Below are 20,070 nucleotides of genomic sequence, written 5' to 3'. Positions count from 1 at the left end.
GTTCTACTTGTCTAACTGGAGCCTTCATATATCTACGCTTCACATGACCAAACCACCTCAATCTCTCTTCTTTGAACTTATTTTCAATTGGCACTACTCCTACATTTTCTCTAATACTCTCATTACGGATTTTATCTAGTCTAGTGTAGTCACTCATACACCTTAACATTCTCATCTCTACAACTCTTATCTTAGACACATGCGACTCCTTTAGTGTCACTGCCATATAATATGGCCGGTCGTATGGCTGTACGATAAAATTTTCCTTTCAACTTATTAGGAATCTTGCGATCACATAAAACTCCCGTGGCACTTCTCTACTTCAACCATCCGGCTTTAATCCTATGACTAACATCTTCTTCACATTCCCCATCTACTTGAAGGATTGAGCCGAGATATTTAAAGTGATTACTTTGGGGCAGTACCACTCCATCCAAACTAACTCCTTCCCTATCATCAGTTCGGCCTTCACTGAACTTGCAATGTATGTATTTTGTCTTCGTTCTATTTAACTTAAAGCCCTTTGACTCTATAGTACTTTTCCAAAGCTCTGGCTTTCTATTGACTCATTCTCGCGTTTCATCTATCAGAACTATATCATCCGCAAACATCATGATCTAAGGGGTACTCTCTTGTACATGTTTCGTCAATTAATCTAAAACTAATGTAAAAAGGTAAGGGCTTACAACTGAATCTTGGTGTAATCCAACTGAGATAGAAAAATCTCTTATTTCTCCTCTCACTGTGCGCACAATAGTAGTTGTTCCTTCATACATGTCTTTCAACATTTGTATGTACCTAATAGATACTCTCTTTTGTTGTAACACTCTTCATAAGATATCTCTTGCAACACTATCATAAGTCTTCTCCAAATCGATAAAAATTATGTGTAGATCTTTCTTCGCATCTCTATATTTCTCCATTAAGCTTCTAATGAGAAAGATCGCTTCCATAGTTAAACGATCGGACATGAAGCCAAATTGATTGGGAGAGATAGAAGTGTCATGACGCAGTTGACGTTTCACAACTCTCTCCCATAACTTTATAGTATGGCTCATGAATTTAATTCCCCTATAGTTTGAGCAACTCTGTATGTCTTCTTTATTTTTAAAAATAGGTACTAAAATACTCCTCCATTCATCAGACATTTTTTTTGAGTTTGTAATCTTATTCAACAATTTAGTTAACTATGCCATTCTCATATCTCCCAAACACTTTCACACTTCAATTGGTATTCTATCGGATTCACAGGCTTTACTCACTTTCATTCTCTTAAGTGCTTTTTTTACTTCTGAAGATCTAATCTTTCTAATATAATTCATATTCTTTTCTATTGCTCTGTAGTCTATATTCACGCTATTATCATTTTGACTATTATTGAAGAGTTCATCAAAATAATTTCTCCATATTTCTTTAATGTCTTAATTTTTCACCAACATTTTTCCTTCTTTATCCTTAATGCACCTAACTTGATTGAGATCTTGACATTTCTTTTCTTTTCTCTTTGCTAATCTATAATTCTTCACTTCTTTAGTTCAAAGTTTCTCATATAACTTTTCAAAGGCTTTTGTACTGTTCATATGCCCCATTATTATCACACTTAGGTAATTTCTTATACCATTCCCTCTTTCTCTTCACTGCCTTTTGTACTTCCTCATTCCATCATTATCTATCTTTTGAGGGTGGTCCATGTCCTCTAGACTCTCCGAGTACTTTTCTAGCTACTTTTCTAATCTTTGATGCCATCTGTATCCACATAGCATTGGCCTCCACATCTAGCTTTCATGCCTTGGACTCGAGAAACTCATTTTTGAATTTCACTTGCTTTACTCCTTTGAACTCCAACCACTTTGTTTGAGCTACACTATTTCTTCTAACCTTACTTGAATTGTTGCTAAACTTGACATCCAAGACCACTAACCGATGTTGACTTGTTAAAGCCTCTCTCGGAATGATCTTGCAATCCTTGCATAGAGCTAGTCTTCTTGGTTAAGAGGAAGTCAATTTGGCTTCTATGTTGTCCACTTTTGAAAGTCACTAAATGTGACTCTTTTTATAAAGTAGGTATTTGCTAGTATTAGGTCGTATACCGTAGTAAAATCCATGATGCTTTTTCCCTCCTCATTTCGGTTGCTAAAATCAAAACCTCTATGAATATTCTTATAACCTAGCCTATCACTTCCTACATGTTTATTCAAATCTCCACTGATGAAAATTTTCTCTTCATTCGGTATGCTTTGCATTAGATCATCCATATCTTCTCAAAATCTTTGTTTACTCTCACTATCTAGTCCTATTTGTGGGGCATAAGCACTAACTACATTTATTGTTTCTCCTTCTAGTACTAGCTTTACTAGTATAATTCTATCTCCTACTTAGGGATGAGCATTCGGTTCAAATCAAACCGAACTGAATTAAATTATGAAAATCGAATTACATATTTTAGAAACCGAATCGAACTAAAATGAATGAAAAATCGAATCGAACTGAACTGTTCTATTTTGGTTCAGTTCGGTTTAAACCGATCGGTTTTGATTTTTAATTTAGACTTGATTTTTAAGTTATTTGGTCTAATTTTGACTTTGGTTTGAACCTATTAAACATTAATCAATGAAATTAAATAATTTTTATATATAAAATTAAATATAATTCATAAATTCCCTATAAAAATAAATCAATTCAAAAATCGATTTGGTTCGATTTGAATATTTAAAATTACTATTTAGTTCAGTTCGGTTTAATCGATTTTTTCTCTTTAAAACCGAACCGAACCGAACCGAAATAACTGAAATTTTTATAATATAAAACTGAATCAAATCGATTAAATTGTAAAATCAAACCGATTAAATTGAGTTGACTTGATTCGGTTCGGTTTTTGGGTTTAAATCGAAATCTGCTCACCCTTACTCCTACTCTTTTCTCAGCTATTACAACATCTTTTAATGTCCTGTCTATGATTATGCCCACTCCGTTCTTGTTCCTCTCCTTTCCGGTAAACCACAGTTTGTACCCTGAATTACCTACTGCCTTACTTTTTTCTCCTATCCATTTAGTCTCCTGAATGCAAGCAATATTCACCTTTCTCCTTTCTAAGGTATCCACAAGCTCCATTAATTTTCTTGTAAGTGATCCAACATTCTAAGTAATAATTCTGATTCTCCTCCTATCCTGTTACTTCCTAATTGATCTCCTTCTATGAAATCTTCTATTGCTCTCTATGCCTATCTTGTGTTCTGTTCCACTATCTGTTCTACTATCTGTCATATGGACTAACTTCTTTATCCACACCCGTCCATGATGTGGGAACCCTTGCTCGTTTAACATCACACTCGGGCGCCGGCATGGCACATCGCTTTCGGTGAACGCCTTATATCCTTGCATATTTCTCATTACACTCGAGCTCCGATATATCGCGTTGTAAGTAGAGGACGCCTCAACGTTTATATCATTTGAATCCATATCATAAGGTGTGACGAAATTTTTACGCTAGTTGTCACCCATCGCAACCCTTATTCTTTATCCGGGATTGAGATCAGCTAAACACATACTACTTAGGCAGAGTTATCATTAATCTTTATAGATGAGGAATAATTGGCGGATAAATTTCCGCAACAGTTGTTTTGGCCTGAATTTATGTTGCACGGTTAATAAAATTTGTAGTAAAATTAGATATAGAAAAACAGAGAATTTGAAAAATTTTCTTTTATATTTCTTCATATTCAAATGATTTATAAGTATTTTAATTTATATACAAAGGTTAGGACTAACTAGAAAACTAATAATAGCTAATAAATGCAATGATTCCTAATTATATTCTAATTTATGGCTAATTTACACTGATTAAGGGATTTACACTAATTGAGGGATTCTAACACTCCCCCCTCAAGTTGGTTCATGTATGTTGGACATGCTCAACTTGCAAATAAATACAATGGTTCCTAATTATATTTTAATTTATGGCTAATTTACACTGATTAAGGGATTTACACTAATTGAGGGATTCTAACACTCCCCCTCAAGTTGGTTCATGTATGTTGTACATGCTCAACTTGCAAACTAGGGTATGAACCCCTTACAACTTAATCCCTTAGTGAATACATCAGCTAACTGGTCTTTCGACCCTACGTAAGAGATACTTAAGGAACCATTGATAACATTTTCTTTTATTAAGTATCTGTCAATCTCTATATGCTTGGTCCGATCATGCTGAACTGGATTGTGAACTATACTGATGGCAGCTTTGTTATCACAGAACAGCGACAAACCACTAGTTTCCAGTAATTTTAATTCCTCCATCAACTTTCGTAACTATAATAGTTCACAAATATCTTGAGCCATTGCTCTAAACTCAGCCTCTGCACTGGATCTAGCTGTCACATTTTGCTCTTGCTGTCACATTTTGCTCTTGCTTCTCCAAGTGACTAGATTACCACTAACAAAAGTACAGTAACTAGATGTCGATCTCCTATTATCAAGAGATCCACCCCAATCTGCATCTGTAAAGGCCTTAATCTGAATATGGCCATGCTTTGAGAAAAGAACTCCTTTCTCAGGTGCAGATTTTAAGTATCGCAAGATGTGGAAAATAGCCTCCAAATGAGGTTCACAAGGATCATGCATATACCGACTCACTAGACCCACTGCATATGCTATATCTGGTCGGGTATGCGAAAGGTAAATCAGTTTGCCAATCAACCTCAGATATCTCCCAATATCCACGGATTCCCCAACTCCAGCTTGCAATTTGTGATTTGCCTCAATGGGAGACTCTGCTGGTTTACAACTTAGCATTCCTATTTCCTTCAACAGATCTAGTATGTACTTCCTTTGAGAAATAAAGATTCCTTTATTTGATCTGGCAACCTCTATTCCAAGAAAGTACTTTAGCCTTCCCAAATCTTTGATTTCAAACTCCTGTGTTAGTTGTTTCTTTAGATGAAGTATTTCTTCCCTATCATCACTAGTTACCACAATATCATCCACATAGACAATAAGCAGAGTAATCTTATCCCTTTAGTGTTTTGTAAACAAGGTGTGATCAGCATTGCTTTGGCATTATCCAAAAGAAACCATAGGCTTACTAAACTTGTTAAACCATGCCCTAGGTGACTGCTTTAAACCATACAATGCTTTCTTCAATCTGCAAATTTTTCCTTTGGTCTTCCCATTCTCAAACTCTGGAGGGATTTTCATAAATACTTCTTCCAAATCACTATGTAGAAAGACATTTTTTACATCAAACTGCAGCAAATCCCACTCAAGATTTACTCCACATGATAGTAAAATTCTGATGGTATTCATTTTAGTAACAGGAGCAAACATTTCTTGGTAATCTACCCCATACGTTTGTGTGAAGCCTTTTGCTACCAGCCTAGCCTTATACCTTTCAATTGAACCATCTGCTCTATGTTTCACAGTGAACACTCACTTGCATCCAACTGGTTTTTTCCCCGGTGGAAGAGTAACAAGTTCCAATGTCTCATTATTTGCTAGAGCTTTCATCTCTTCTACCATGGCTGCCTTCCATTTTAGATCAAGACATGCTTTCTTCCAATCATGCGGAATAGAAACAGAGGAAATAGACAATAGAAATGCTCTATAGGATGGAGACAAAGAATCATAGGAAATGAAGTTAGAGATGGGATGTTTAGTACATGTTCTAACATCTTTTCTGAGAGCAATAGGAATATAAAGATCATTATTAGAAGAAGGAAGAGTACACTGAGAATTTAAATTAGACTCTTTAAGAACCAAAGGAGACTCATTACATACCTCAGGATGTTCATGAATTAAATCCAGAGATTCCGGTTGATCAGCAGTCTCTTGCTCCTTCCATTTTAGATCAAGACATGCTTTCTTCCAATCATGCGGAATAGAAACAGAGGAAACAGATAATAGAAATGCTCTATAGGATGGAGACAAAGAATCATAGGAAATGAAGTTAGAGATGGGATGTTTAGTACATGTTCTAACATCTTTTCTGAGAGCAATAGGAATATAAAGATCATTATTAGAAGAAGGAAGAGTACACTGAGAATTTAAATTAGACTCTTTAAGAACCAAAGGAGACTCATTACATACCTCAGGATGTTCATGAATTAAATCCAGAGATTCCGGTTGATCAGCAGTCTCCTGCTCGATGGCTGTATCTGTCTTGTTCCGCTGAGTATAGATTCTCAAATCTGGTCCATTCAGTCTCCCTCAAGATTTAGGTGACTCCCTTGGAGTATCATTATTAGGTATAGGTTTTAGACTCAGATTTTCCCTTTGAAGTTGAAAGTTGGGAGAGCACAAAGAAGAAGGGAAAGGGAAAGACACCTCTTCTTCCTTCCTATGCTCCCCCTGAAGAGGTGGAAGGAAATAAGAGATTTAGATTTCCTAAAAGTAACATCCATACTTACAAAATATTTACATGTAGGAGGGTAGTAACACTTATACCCTTTCTGAGTACTGGAATAACCAACAAAGATACACTTGAGGGCTCGAGGTTCTAACTTCCTCCTCTTAGGCCGATGAACAAAACAAACACAACCAAAGACCTTTGGAGGAACAGTATATAAATTTTTACCTTGCAAAACCTCTAAAGGACTCTTAAACTCCAAAGTTCGGAATGACATCCTGTTAATAAGGTATGCAGCAGAAAGAATTGTATCCCCCCAGTAAGGCTTGTGAATATTCATTGTAAATATAAGAGACCTAGCAACCTCAAGTAAATGTTTATTTTTTCTCTCAGACACTCTATTTTGAGCACTAGTGTTAATACAACTAGTCTGATGCAAAATTCCGTGTGACTTCAAATATTTCTGAAAAACTCCATTCATATACTCTGTGTCATTATCAGTTCTCAGTATTTTAACATGAGCATCAAATTGGGTACTAATCATTTTGTGAAACTGCTGAAAACATGAAAATACTTCATTTTCCCCTTTCATTAGATATACCCAAGTTAACCTACTGCAACAATCAATTAAGGTCACAAACTATCTATAACCTGATAAAGACACAGTTTGAGTAGCCCCCCACGCTTAAGAATGGATAGTCATAAAAGGAACTGAAGCCTTATTATTTATTGCAGGATAAGATTGTCTAGTATGTTTGGCAAACTCAGTTTTGCATTGCTTAAACAACAGAGGATAAAGTTTCTCTAAAACAGTAAATGAAGGATGTCCAAGTCTCCTATGCCACTGAATAATTTCTTCCTCAGCACCCACAGACTGTCCCAACATGGCCTGATCAACATAATCATTCAATAGATATAGCCCATCTTGCAGTCTACAACTGCCAATCGTTCTTCCTGTTATCAACTCTTGAAACACACAGTGTGGGAAAAAAAATTCAATTTTGCAGTTGAAAGCTTTTGTGATAGAACTGACAGACAACAGGTTAATAGAAAAGCTAGGCACACGTAAGACAAAACTAAGACTTATAGTAGGAGTGCATTTAACAGAACCTGTTTCAGAATCATTAGATAAGAATCCATCTACAATGTGGACTTTTTTTTTGCCTGAACATGGAGAATAGGATATGAATTTATTCGAAGAGTCTGTCATATGTTTGTTTGCTCCAGAATCTATAACTCAAAATGAATCTATAACTCAAAATGAATTATTATGATTGACAAGATAAATATTACCTGAGTTGACGAAGTTAGAAGAGGCAACTGTAGTGGATTGTGATTCAAGCTGTGATAGGAATTATCTCAGAGTCTGTACCTCTTTATTGGAAAACATCCCAGTGATAGCAGTATCTTCAGAAACACTCACAGCCTCAGATGCATTTGCTTGTGATCTAGCAGAGCCCATCCTTTTTCTTCTACGCCCTTTAGTTGGGTGGCCGTGCAACTTTCAATATTGTTCTTTGGTGTGCCGAGATTTCCCACAGAAGTCACAATGCAAGTGATTCTTATCTGATGGACCATATGATTGTTCTCGTAAGAAGTTAGCAGCCAGCTCAGCCTTATCAATAGCTGTAGAATTGATCATGACACTCCTTCTGCTCTCCTCTTACAGAACATAAGAGTATGTCTACCTTAAGGTGGGCAAAGGAATCTTACTAAGCACTTGGACTTGAATCTGATCATACTCCACATTTAGCCCAGCAAGAAAATCATATATGCGCTCATTCTCAACCAATTTGTGGAACTTAACTGCATTAGCTAGACATGAAGCCTGAAAGTCCTGATAGAAATCCACTCTTGCCATAGACCACTCAGTTCTGCATAATACTGAGCAACAGTCAACTTGCCTTGTTTCATTCCATGAACCTTGTTCCTAAGCTCATAAACTCGTGCATCATTCCCAACTTGAGAATAAGTCTGAGAAACAGCACTCCAAATGGTAGCGGCACTGTCCAATGGTAAATACCACGAGTTATATGAGGTTGCATAGAATTGATGAGCCATGACAACAAGAGAGTTCTCCGACTCCACTGGCTGTAAGTAGAACTAGTACTTTCTGGCTTTTTTCTATTTCTAGTGATATACCCCCGCAATCCTCTAGCCTAAATGAACAGTAAACAAGATCTAGACCATGCCAAATAATTAGTTCCATCCAACTTTACAGGATTAATTTGTAAGGAGGGATTATCACCAACAAATCCAGCCTTTGTTTCAGAGGTTTTCTTTTTTTCATTAGTCATTTTCAATTAAATAAATAGGTACTGAGACAGAAAGCAAGAAACTGGGCAACAGAAGGTATCAAAAAAAAAAAGAAGTGCAAACTAGGTGTGAAAACACGTTGGTCAGAGGCGCGTCGGACAGGGAAGGTTATTGGCAAGAGGCACGGTCGGAGAAATCACTGAAAAAAAAGGGTGCATGCGTCGGTGCGTGAAGAATGACGCGAGACTTCTGGAGGCGCGTGAGCTCACGCGCTTCACCAGATTGCGGCGGGACTCCGGGCGTAGGTCGATCGGTTGGTATCCTTCCTCCTCAAGTGGGTGGTGACTCCCTTCCTAGAACGACATAGAAGCTTGACAAAAAAAAAATTACCTAGAACTACACTGTTCACGCTAATAAATTTTGGCACTGCTCTGATACCATGTAGAAAAATAGAGAATTTGAAAATTTTTCTTTTATATTCCTTCATACTTAAATGATTTACAAGCATTTTAATTTATATATAAAGGTTAGGACTAACTAGGAAACTAATAATAGCCAATAAATACAATGATTTCTAATTATATTATAATTTACAGCTAATTTACACTGATTAAGGGATTTACACTGATTGAGGGATTCTAACATTAGACCTATAAATACTTTGGTGACAATTTCTGCATTTATTTCACACTGTATTTTTTTATTTATGTGGTAACTTTGTCAGTTCCACTTGTTTGTATTTATTGTTGTATGGTATTCAACTTAAAAGTATAAATAGTTAAGCTAGCCCACCCTATCGACATAGTAGGCCATCATTTTTTTTTTCAGTGGCAGAATGAAATAAGTATTTACATCAAGCAATATATTCCTCCTTCCTCAGTCATTTTTTTAGTTCACATATCATCTTTGGGGAGATTTAACATTAGTTATATTCACATATTGACATGAAATGACTTGCTAAACTCATGCAGCTACCAATCAACCTTGGAACAACTCTTCCAAGAATTTGAAAGCGGAGCTGAATCAAATTCGCAATTAGCTTCTGTGACAATGCGAATAATGCAGGCTCTTCAAACTAATCTTGATGGGAAATCTAAGCAGTATAAAGATCCAGCTTTGACGTACTTGTTTCTTATGAACAATATTCACTACATGGTCAGATCTGTGCGCAGGTATCTAACTAATGTTAATATTCTCAGAATCCTCTTAACTCTTCCACCTCTCCACCACCCACCCACCACACTCTCTTCCCCCTCCACCAACACACACCCCCATCCCTCCTTTCCTTTTTCTCTCTTTCCTCTCCTTCTGCTCTTGTTGATGCTTCTAATGTTTGTTTCCAGATCTGAAGCCAAGGACTTGTTAGGGGATGATTGGGTCCAAAGACACAGAAGGATTGTGCAGCAATATGCAAATCAGTACAAAAGGAATGCTTGGGCAAAGGTTTTCTTCTAATTACCCAGAAATGAAAACAACTAGATAACAAACAAATCCTAATTTGTAGCTTTTGTTTATGTTACCTATTCTGAGAATTTTATGTTTGTCAGTTGAGGTAGTTAAAAATGAAAGTAGTAAGCCACTTGGGGTGTCAAAGTTATTAAGTTGATTTATTTGATATGCTAGAAACTTTAGAATACTAGACAAAACTGAAGTTAACAATGTTTAAATTGACCTTGAAGCTGCAGATAGACAGTATGATGAATTGATGATGCATGTCAATAAATTAGAGGAGCTATAACATTAAATTAGCATGAAAGTTTGAGCAAAAAGGAAAATATTCATTAAAAAGAAAAATGTTGAAACATTTGACTTCTATTTTCCCTTATTGCACTTTATTTTAATTATTTCTTGTGTCTTAGGTGTAAAGTGGCTCCTCTCCTGTCAGGGGTTATGTGACTTGGTTACTGTTACTGTGATTTCTTCATGCCAGTGTGAATAAATTGTGTGCAATTCATTTTCAATTATTTGAATGATGATTTTTCAACTTAATGTTTTATTGATCATTTCTTGCTTAAGTAGCCTAGTTGATAGCTACACACCTCTCACTCTAAGAAGAGGTTAAAAGCTCCAATCCCCCTCTTATGATCATCAGAAGAAAAAATAAATTGTTCGAAGCAATTAGAAGCTTTTGCATAATCTGTGAAGATGTCTATATGTAAAAGAACTTATTCTTTGGCTTATTAAATATTGTGCTTTCAGATTCTTCAATGTCTCTCTGCACAAGGCCTAACCTCTTCTGGGGGTGGTAGTCAAGTACCTGGTGAGGGAGGAAGTGGAAGTGGAGCTTCAAGAGGATTGGTTAAAGACAGGTCAACATCAACTTGTGTTCTTGAAACACAATTTCTTGTTTCGTTATTGTCATTTCCTCATTATTCTTGTTGGAACTTTCTTGACCTTAATGGAGAAGTGTGCTATATTATCAGGTTCAAGACTTTCAATATGCAATTTGAGGAGCTTCACCAGAAACAATCTCAGTGGACTGTTCCTGACACTGAGTTGCGAGAGTCACTAAGGCTTGCAGTTGCTGAAGTCTTGTTACCTGCCTACAGATCTTTTGTGAAACGTTTTGGGTATGTTTTCTTATCATTTTTAGCTTATCTAGAGATGCATATGCTTCTTATAGAAGAAAGAAGAGGGGGAAAATTTATCAAACTCAAGTTTTGATTTGTTCGGATAATGGTGTAAGGGATTCTATGTGGCAGTTGGCTCAACTAGTGCTGCAGGATTCAGATTGTTTTGCTTGGCTATTACTAGTACCTTGTTGATTTCCTCTCTCTCTCTCTCTCTCTCTCCCTCTTTCTCTCTTATCAGGTCTCCCAATCTTCGAAGCATGGGTGGACCCTTGATATCATTGATATTTCTTCTTTTTATTTTAATTAAAAAAAATAAATAAAACATGATTGGTTTCTTTACCCCTGTATGGTCCTTACCTAGTTAGTTTCAAGGTGCTAGTGCTGCCTCTACACATGATATCTTTAGGATAGAGTAATTTCTAAAATCCCTTGGCAAAAACCAATGGCATCTAACTTTCTATTAATTGGCCTCGTATTCTTTTCCCTTGCATGGCAGGCTTCTAGTTGAGAACGGGAAGAACCCCCAGAAGTACATTAAGTATTCGGCAGAAGATCTGGAAAGGATGTTAGGTGAATTTTTCGAGGGGAAGACCTTAAATGAACCGAGGCGATAGATTTGATCTCTAATGAAGGATAGTGCAATAGTTGACTTTGTTCTGAACCATTGCATCACTCCGTCTGGTAAGTTAAAACTGGTTCGGTTCCTTCACTCGAGGTGGCATTCCCGTTATAAGGTGGCAGTGGGTGATGGCAACTGTGGTGTTATGGTGACTTGTCAATCGGTACTAGCCGTTGATTGTAAAGGCTCTGCGATGTGTATGCTTAAAAGAAAAAAAAATTGGTTTGTCTTATTGTCTGTTTTTTTCCTAGGTAGTTTGAGAAGAAAAATAAGGCAGCTATCTTGACCATAGTTTGCCAGTGGTGGTGCTATGTGTATGTTTTTGTAATCTAAACTATTTTTCTTCCATTCTATAGACAATATGGACTTTTTCTTCTGTACTTTCAGTGCATCATGGTGACAAAATGTATCATGCAATTTATAAGACCTGAGCAGGAATAGACTTTGTTCTTGACTTTTTCTCCCTTTCAAATTTGACAATATACTTAGAAAAATAAAATTGAAAAAAAAAAATTGTCGCCTTTAGTCTCTTCTATAAGGTTCATTTTGTTTGTAAATGGCTTGTATTAATGCTAGTTTGGATACTAAAAATTAAAATAAGAGGTCTGCATTTGATTTTAGCATAAATTATTGATAAGTTATATATTTCAAATTATTTTATTTATTAATAACTCTTTTAAAGTGGATTTCAAATACTTCTTAACAAAAAAATAAATTGCAAATGACACTTTTATCAAATTTAAAGGTAGTAGGGGTTATTTATAAATTGAGGGAATCAATGAAAATAATTTAGAATTGTTGAAGCCATATTAATTTAATGTTAATTTGTAAATTATAGCAGATTTGATAGTAACTGGTTTAAAAATTTTATGCAAACCAAACATGGAAATGGAAATCATTTTTACCGAGGGAAGCAACTTTATTTATAGTTGATGGTAAATATTTTTGTTAACATCAAAATTTTAGAAACTAGCTGGCTATATCAATCAGGAGTCTTCATGCGTTTTTATTTTGTACCTTGTCGTATTTGGAAAATTACATTTCCCCCTCTTTCATCCACGTTCGCAAACACAATTTATTGGGCATTTGATACGACATTAACAAATTTTAACTTCTGATTAATGTTGTTTAAATGCTAATAAGAGGATTTTGAGGATTCAGTCATGCTCGTAAGACATTTTTTTAATTTTTTTCTTTTATATTTTGTGCCGTAAAACTTTCAAATTATATTTCGTCTTATTTAACATATTTATTAATATATTTTTTTATCAAATTGCATCCAGACGCATAAGTGGACAACCCAATTATAAAGTATAATATATTATACTCTAAAAATGAAAATAATAAATTTTTTTAAAAAATAAATTATTTATGAATAAAAAAATAATTGTAATATTTGTTATTAAAATATAATAATAATAAATGTTTATATGCTTTTTTATTAATCTCCATTATATCATTAATTATTTTAATTTTGTACACTTCCTTAAAATCATTAAAAAATATTTTAGTGCAAACAGTAGCAAATCTAAACTCTTTAACTTGTAGGGGTGAAAATATATTTAAAATCTACTGATAATTTTCAATGAATTGGTAAACAATTCATCTTCTTGTTACGCAATTTTGTCTTAATAATTGTTATATATATATATATATATATATATATATATACATGCGCGCGCGCTCTATTATTGCAATAAACATAAGTTAAGTTAGTGTGAGGCATAAATTTTGTATTTTCATGTTTTTAGTAAGATTGGATATTTGAAATTATTAACACCTTTTGGAAGTATATCTTTGATTAGCAATGAATCTGAAAAAGTCAAATGTATCATATTTTGCCTAAAGGAATCTTTACAATATTGAATTTAACTAAGAACAAGTAATTCGACTAAGATTTTTACTTGTTTAATGCTCAATTTCATGCTTGTATTTATTGGTTTAATGCTCAAATTAAATATAGAATCAAAGATTCCTGTATTTTAATTGGGTATGCTTAATTTAATTATTTTCAACTTTCAAATAAAATTAGCCGTCAATGTAGTCTAAAAATGAAGCAATTGAAACTCACGTACTACATAAGTTGATTTGTTTTAAATATGTTTTTAATCTTAATTAATTATAATTAATTTTATTTTTGTTTTTAAATTTTAATTAATTTTATGAAACTACAAACATTATATTTTATATTTTTTTAAATTTTTGTTATATATAAATATAATTTTTAATTTTATGAAATATAAGAAAATATATTTTTATTATGATTATAATTATTTATTTATATTTTTAATTTAATAAATTTTATTTTTATAATTTTATTTGGCGCTTATTAAGCTCATACCTCAAACCATTCATAACTATGAGAAGGCACATAAAGGATTGCTCCGAAGATATGAAGAGCCTTTCCCTATTGAGAAGAGGTTAGGCAAACCTGCTTACCAAGTGAAGCTACCTTCTTAGTTAGAATGTCATATAGTATTCCATATGAGCTTTTCGTGATCCTAGTCAAGGCAAGTCTCATTGGGCCCATCCTACTATTTCCACCACCATAGAGAAGGAAGTCGGAGAAATATTAATTCATCGGGTGGTGCCTAGAAGGGGTGCTCATTCAGGCTACAAGGAGTACTTGTACGTTGGAAGGGACTACCAAATGAGGAAGCTAGTAGGGAGCATGAGCTATCCTTATGGAAATTTGAGGATGAGGTGCATGAGTATTGGCAAGAGGAGGAAGAATGTAACACATCATCATGAGAATCAAGCTACATCCATGCCAAAGGATTTCATCCAAGGTCCAATTATTAGAGCTAGAGCTAAATCACTTTAGAATTTAATTTGTGAAATCTTAAGGAGCAAGGATTACAAGCTGAAATGGCATGAAGAAAATTATAAAGGATTAAATTTGGTGAAAATTAAGCTTGGAAGTGATCAGGTATCATGTGGAGCATTAGGTTACATGGAATAACCTGTGGACATGCATGCACCAGATATAACCCATGTACATGCATCTGCTGAGATCTTTTTGAAGGAATATTCTTTGCTGTTACAACCACCTCTCTTTTGGACTTAAATGCCCTTATTTGTTGCTGTATTAAATTTACTTTTTGTTGGGAGTTTTTAGTCTTTTAATAGATTAATTTTTATTTGGACTTAAAGCTCCTTGCAGCTGTTACTAAAGTAGGGATATTTTTGTCTTTAGCTTTGGAGCCAAGAGACTATAAATACAAGTGTAATGAGAGAGTGGAGGACAAACTTTGAATATTAATGAAAGATTGTTTCTGCTCCATTAGTGAGTAAATTGGCTGTTGCCTTTGTTCTTGTGAAGCTCATTAACTTGCTGAGATTTCTATCTTGCAAGGTTTAATGTGCATAATATTCTTGGTTTATTCATTCTCCATATGAATTAGGTTAAGAATCCCATTTTTGATATTTTCTTTGAATTACACAGCAATCTGATTGTGCTTGTTTAAAGAATCAAATTCATACATCTTGATTTGGTGCTTTCCATATTGTTCCTTTAATTATTGAATGTGGGTTTTCAAGTTACCAATTACTTGAGGGTTCACATCACATCAACCCCAATCTCCTGTAGAATCCAAAATTTTCTTCATGGGACTGTTGGCTAGCTAGTTTGGTTAGGCATAAGTCTTGTAGGTGAAGGGGAAGAAAAGTGTTGCATGGGGCAAGCAACGTAAGTGGCTAGCATGGATGTTGGCATTAGAGCATCTACGGGCCAATTGGTCGAGCAGTTTGTCACGCCTTACCCCTCTCTTGGATGTAACATGCCTCTTGTAATATGTTTAACAGATGCCGAGATCGAATCATCGGAACCCGGTGAACACATTAATAGGGATTGGGTGTAAATTTAAAATAATTTTTAAATCATTTTATTTTAAACATAATATAGTAAGAAACATTTAACTACTAAATTTTAGACTACAAAAAGATTTTCAAAACAGTTGTAAATCAGAAATTCTCTGTTACTTATTTTAATCTATTTTCAAAGTACTTTGTAATTTCATATTTTGTTTTAAAATCAGTTGCAGTACACCTTCCTGAGAAAATGATGTAGTTTCAAAATATAAGTTTCCCTATAGAAAAGCTTTAAATCAGATAACTTGAAAATTTAAAACTGCTATATTTCAGCTAAAAGAGTTTAAATAATACTTTAAAATAACACCTGTGGAAACTTGAGGCAAGTCCATAACTCAACAGTCCCATGGGTATCAGAAATCCATATTAGTTTTCTCTGCTCAATAACTTATAAATCATTTCATTAAGTTTATATTTATATACAGATAACAAAATATTATTCTGCTCTGCTTAGATATTTAAATAAGAATATCCTATTGTACATCGTTAACATCATATATATATATATATATATATATATATATATATATATATATATATATATATATATATATATATATATATATATATATATACGCAAAAATCAAGGAATCAAGTCGCCTACATCAAGTTGGCTCCTGATCACTGTAGTAACGGGTGCTACTCCTACTCGCCTGAATCCTTTTCCTTTCCTTTATCTACATTAGTTAGAAAATAAAAAACGCTGAATACAAATGTACGTGGTAGTGTACGACAAATATTAAACCATAAACTAAAAAAATCATCTAATAAGTCATGAAAACAATATTCAAAATAAGTCATGAAAATAGATATTCAATTATACTCACAAGGTGAATATATAAGTATGGGTCACATATAGAAATTATCTTCTTATAAATCATTTACTCACAAAGTACTATCTTTAAAACACATTTGCACATTTCCAATTCCATTTTTAATCTCACCAGCCTAATGCAAGACCAATTTGAAAGGGCCATTGTAATACCCCTCACCCGTCTACAGTGTAGTCGAGCAAGGTGTGCTACATTCGGTGTCGGAGCACTCTATCCTATCTTGTCATGTACAATATTATTTCAATGTCTATTTAATTATATTATCTTACGTATAAAATTTTTATTTTTATTTCCATTTCATCACATCATGTCTCATGTCAATTATTCATGTACCATATCATACCATTACTCATAAAATTTTCAAATAAATAAGATACTTCATTACATTCATATAAAACTAAGTACAATATTTATAATTTTTATTTACAGTCACTAAATGATTTACATCATCTAAATTACAAACAATAACCAAAATGCAAAAACCTAAATATACATGAGCCCTACCAAAATGAATGATGAGGTGATAACCTACACTGTAACAGATTTGATGAAAATCCTGTCTAAGCTCTATTGCTGCTGTTGCCGCTGTTACTGGTACTGGTCTTCCATACCTACGCATGGTAAGAACCAACGGGCTAAGCATATTGCTTAGTGGTGCATAAATTGAAATAAAAACAGCTAAATAATCGAAGTAATCATTCAACATATAACTTTATAGAGAAATATAGATTTCATAAGTTTATAATCTTTTGCATGTTTATAGAACTTTGGAAACAATTAAGTTAATCAGGATCTTTTCTATTCGATTATTTCATGTTCAGTCTCAGTACTTATACCTATGATCTTTTCATGTACTTATTTAAAATTTTGAATTAACTACTTAATTATGACACTTTGGGAGCAAACAATTTATCGGGATCTTTTTATTCATATATTACATATTCAACTTATTATACCTATACTAGTACTTTCATCGCATATTTATTTAAACTTAAAGTGTATTATACATATTTGTGCCCAAGTAACCTATGATAGACTATAAAAACTGGATATACAGGAGCATACAAGTTAGACATCCATATGCCTATCATGTATACATCTGTTATGTCAGGCACAAGGCCAGCGGGCAGGCATAAAGCTAGAAATAAAATCAGGCATAATGGCCAACAGGCAGGCATAAAGGCTGTAGAATAATCATATCAAACATATATTGTCTATCAATGATTATTTCTATGGGCAGTACTGAAGGAACGGAAGCGTGAAAAACACAAGTTTATACCATTGAATTCAAAAATTTTCACCTAGGGTCACATGCATCATGCAAGATTTATTTTTATCCATTTGATTTCAATGATAAACAACATATTAAAACTCTTTTAATATGTTTTTGGATCTACATTTTCCATTTAAGATTTTAAAATTAATCAGATTAATTTTAGGACCTTAGATTAAATCAAGAACAAACACACTAACCTCTTGACGTACTGCAGTGTATTTGCGCCTTTGAGATTCGTCTTCAGGGCACCAAATGTTGTCCCTCTAGCTTGTCCACACCAAGAACGCTTATGGCAGCCCTTGAATAGCTTCTAAAGCTTTTTCTATTATTTAGAAAATCAAGTTCTGCCTTTTAAGAGATTAAAGATGTAAACAGGACACTAGAAACAATTTCTAGTATTTTTAATTCAAGAGATTATTTGCTAATCTCTTGGAATGAATGAGAGATGAAGAAGAAAAGAAGGAAGAGGCAGCCAAGGGGTGGCGGCACCTTTGGGAGCAGTAGCTTGCATGTTTTATTTTTTCATAACAACACCTATATAGCTAGGTTAACACATTAAACCCTTGCCAAATGTCACGCTTTGATTAGCTCAGTTTTAAGTGACCCAATCACAATGTGCCAAGTGTTATACCTATATTTAATCTTAATTTTAATCATGTTGCATTATTAAAAAACATTTGGCAAGCTTATGTGTAATACCATGTGTTACCATCTCATGGTGCCACATGTCACCCTGTGAAATGACCAAAATGCCCCTGTGTCTTAATTTTGGGTTCTCAACCCAAAATAATTATTTCTCTTCTTCTAATTAATTTATATCAAATATAAATTAATTAATTAATCTCTATTAATTAATTTCTCATTAATTAAATTCATATTTAAAAACTTTAAATATAAATTTAACTTATACTATATATCCAATAATCTAGATTTGGTTTCAAGTCATGCTAGGGACTTTGCAATCTAATTGCAAACCAAACCTATTTAATTAATCAATTAAACTCTTTAATTAATTAATTAAATCATATTTAATTAGGTGATAACTTGTGTATGTGTGTGACTTACTAGGCTCATCACTAATTGGCAATGAGACATGATATCAACTCTTAATATCATCAGAACTCTTTCTTACCATAAATGATTTCTCTAAATCATTTTATGCACCTCATAGACCATGGTTAACACCTAGCATAGCATGCCATGGCCACCCAATTAGTAATAAGGTTTACCTTAAATGAACCCATAATCATATGTTACCATGCACTGGAATCTTTCTGTTACAAAATCCCAACTCAAGCTGGAGTCATGGTTTATGTCAAACTCCATTTGCTATTAATATTATGTTCTCTTTTGATTCCAGTTCTTGATTAAAGAGATTTTTCTTATCAGAAACTCTTTTCTGAATAAATGTATCTGTCCTGGCTAGGAACTTGAAACATCAAGAATAATTAAATGAACATAGGATTTTATCTCTATTTACTTAGAGGAACAGATTCCATCTTGATCAACACCTACCTCCATAAATAACTAGTAGGAGCCAACACATGCCCATATACCCATACACAGTACAAGTATGAAAGTAGTATCAAACTCAAACCACCTATATACAAGAAAACTGTGCTATCTCAGGTCTAAAGATTATATACACTGATATGATTTATGACAAAACATTGACAAGAGTTCCATGTGCTTGTCATAAGTGTCACTGGTTCGGCCTACTTATCATTTATAAGTGCCTATCATGTTTGTCATATGGCATGAGACTCACCATTCCATCTTATTTATATCTCATATAAATAACTTGGGAACAAACATGAATACAATCTCTCTGGATAAATCATGTCCTTATTGTGAAGTATCCTCGATTGTGAACCTATTTATGATACTTTGTACTAGAAATACTATCACTCATATTCTTAATAACTTAAGAATATAATTTCTAACAAAATATCAATGGACCTTTTCTATTACATATAAATATATTATGTAAACGAAAAAAGTGGAAATGCCTTTTTATTAATAAAATATATACAAGATACATACTAAATGATGTACTCTAGGGCATACTACTAACAATCTCCCATTAGCACTAGAGCCATTTATTACAATATTTTAGATCCATCTTCTCAAGATGTCGGTCTAGCTGAGTCTGTGACATAGGCTTAGTGAATGGATCAACTGGATTTTCAGCTGATGCTATTTTCTGCATGGCTACATCGCCTCGCCTCGCCCAACTATTTCTTTGATAATGTGGTAGCACCTTTCTATATGTTTGGATTTCTGGTGAGACCTTGGTTCCTTAG

General features: G+C 33.9%; 1 protein-coding gene across 1 annotated transcript in view; it reads left to right on the top strand.

Moving 5' to 3' along the window:
• LOC110657662 (exocyst complex component EXO70A1) overlaps positions 1-12,168 on the top strand; it is a 65,393-nt gene extending 53,225 nt beyond the window's left edge. The window contains exons 8-12 of the mRNA XM_021814972.2: positions 9,568-9,768; positions 9,940-10,039; positions 10,796-10,905; positions 11,020-11,166; positions 11,666-12,168. Coding sequence (XP_021670664.2) covers positions 9,568-9,768; positions 9,940-10,039; positions 10,796-10,905; positions 11,020-11,166; positions 11,666-11,783 — 676 coding nt within the window. The 3' untranslated portion in view covers positions 11,784-12,168. The remainder of the gene's footprint in view (positions 1-9,567; positions 9,769-9,939; positions 10,040-10,795; positions 10,906-11,019; positions 11,167-11,665) is intronic.
• Positions 12,169-20,070: the final 7,902 nt, after the last annotated feature.

This window comes from Hevea brasiliensis, chromosome 8, assembly GCF_030052815.1.
Source record: "Hevea brasiliensis isolate MT/VB/25A 57/8 chromosome 8, ASM3005281v1, whole genome shotgun sequence".
Lineage (NCBI taxonomy): Eukaryota > Viridiplantae > Streptophyta > Magnoliopsida > Malpighiales > Euphorbiaceae > Hevea > Hevea brasiliensis.
Note: the sequence above shows the minus strand (reverse complement) of the source record. Positions and strands in the feature narration are given on the sequence as shown.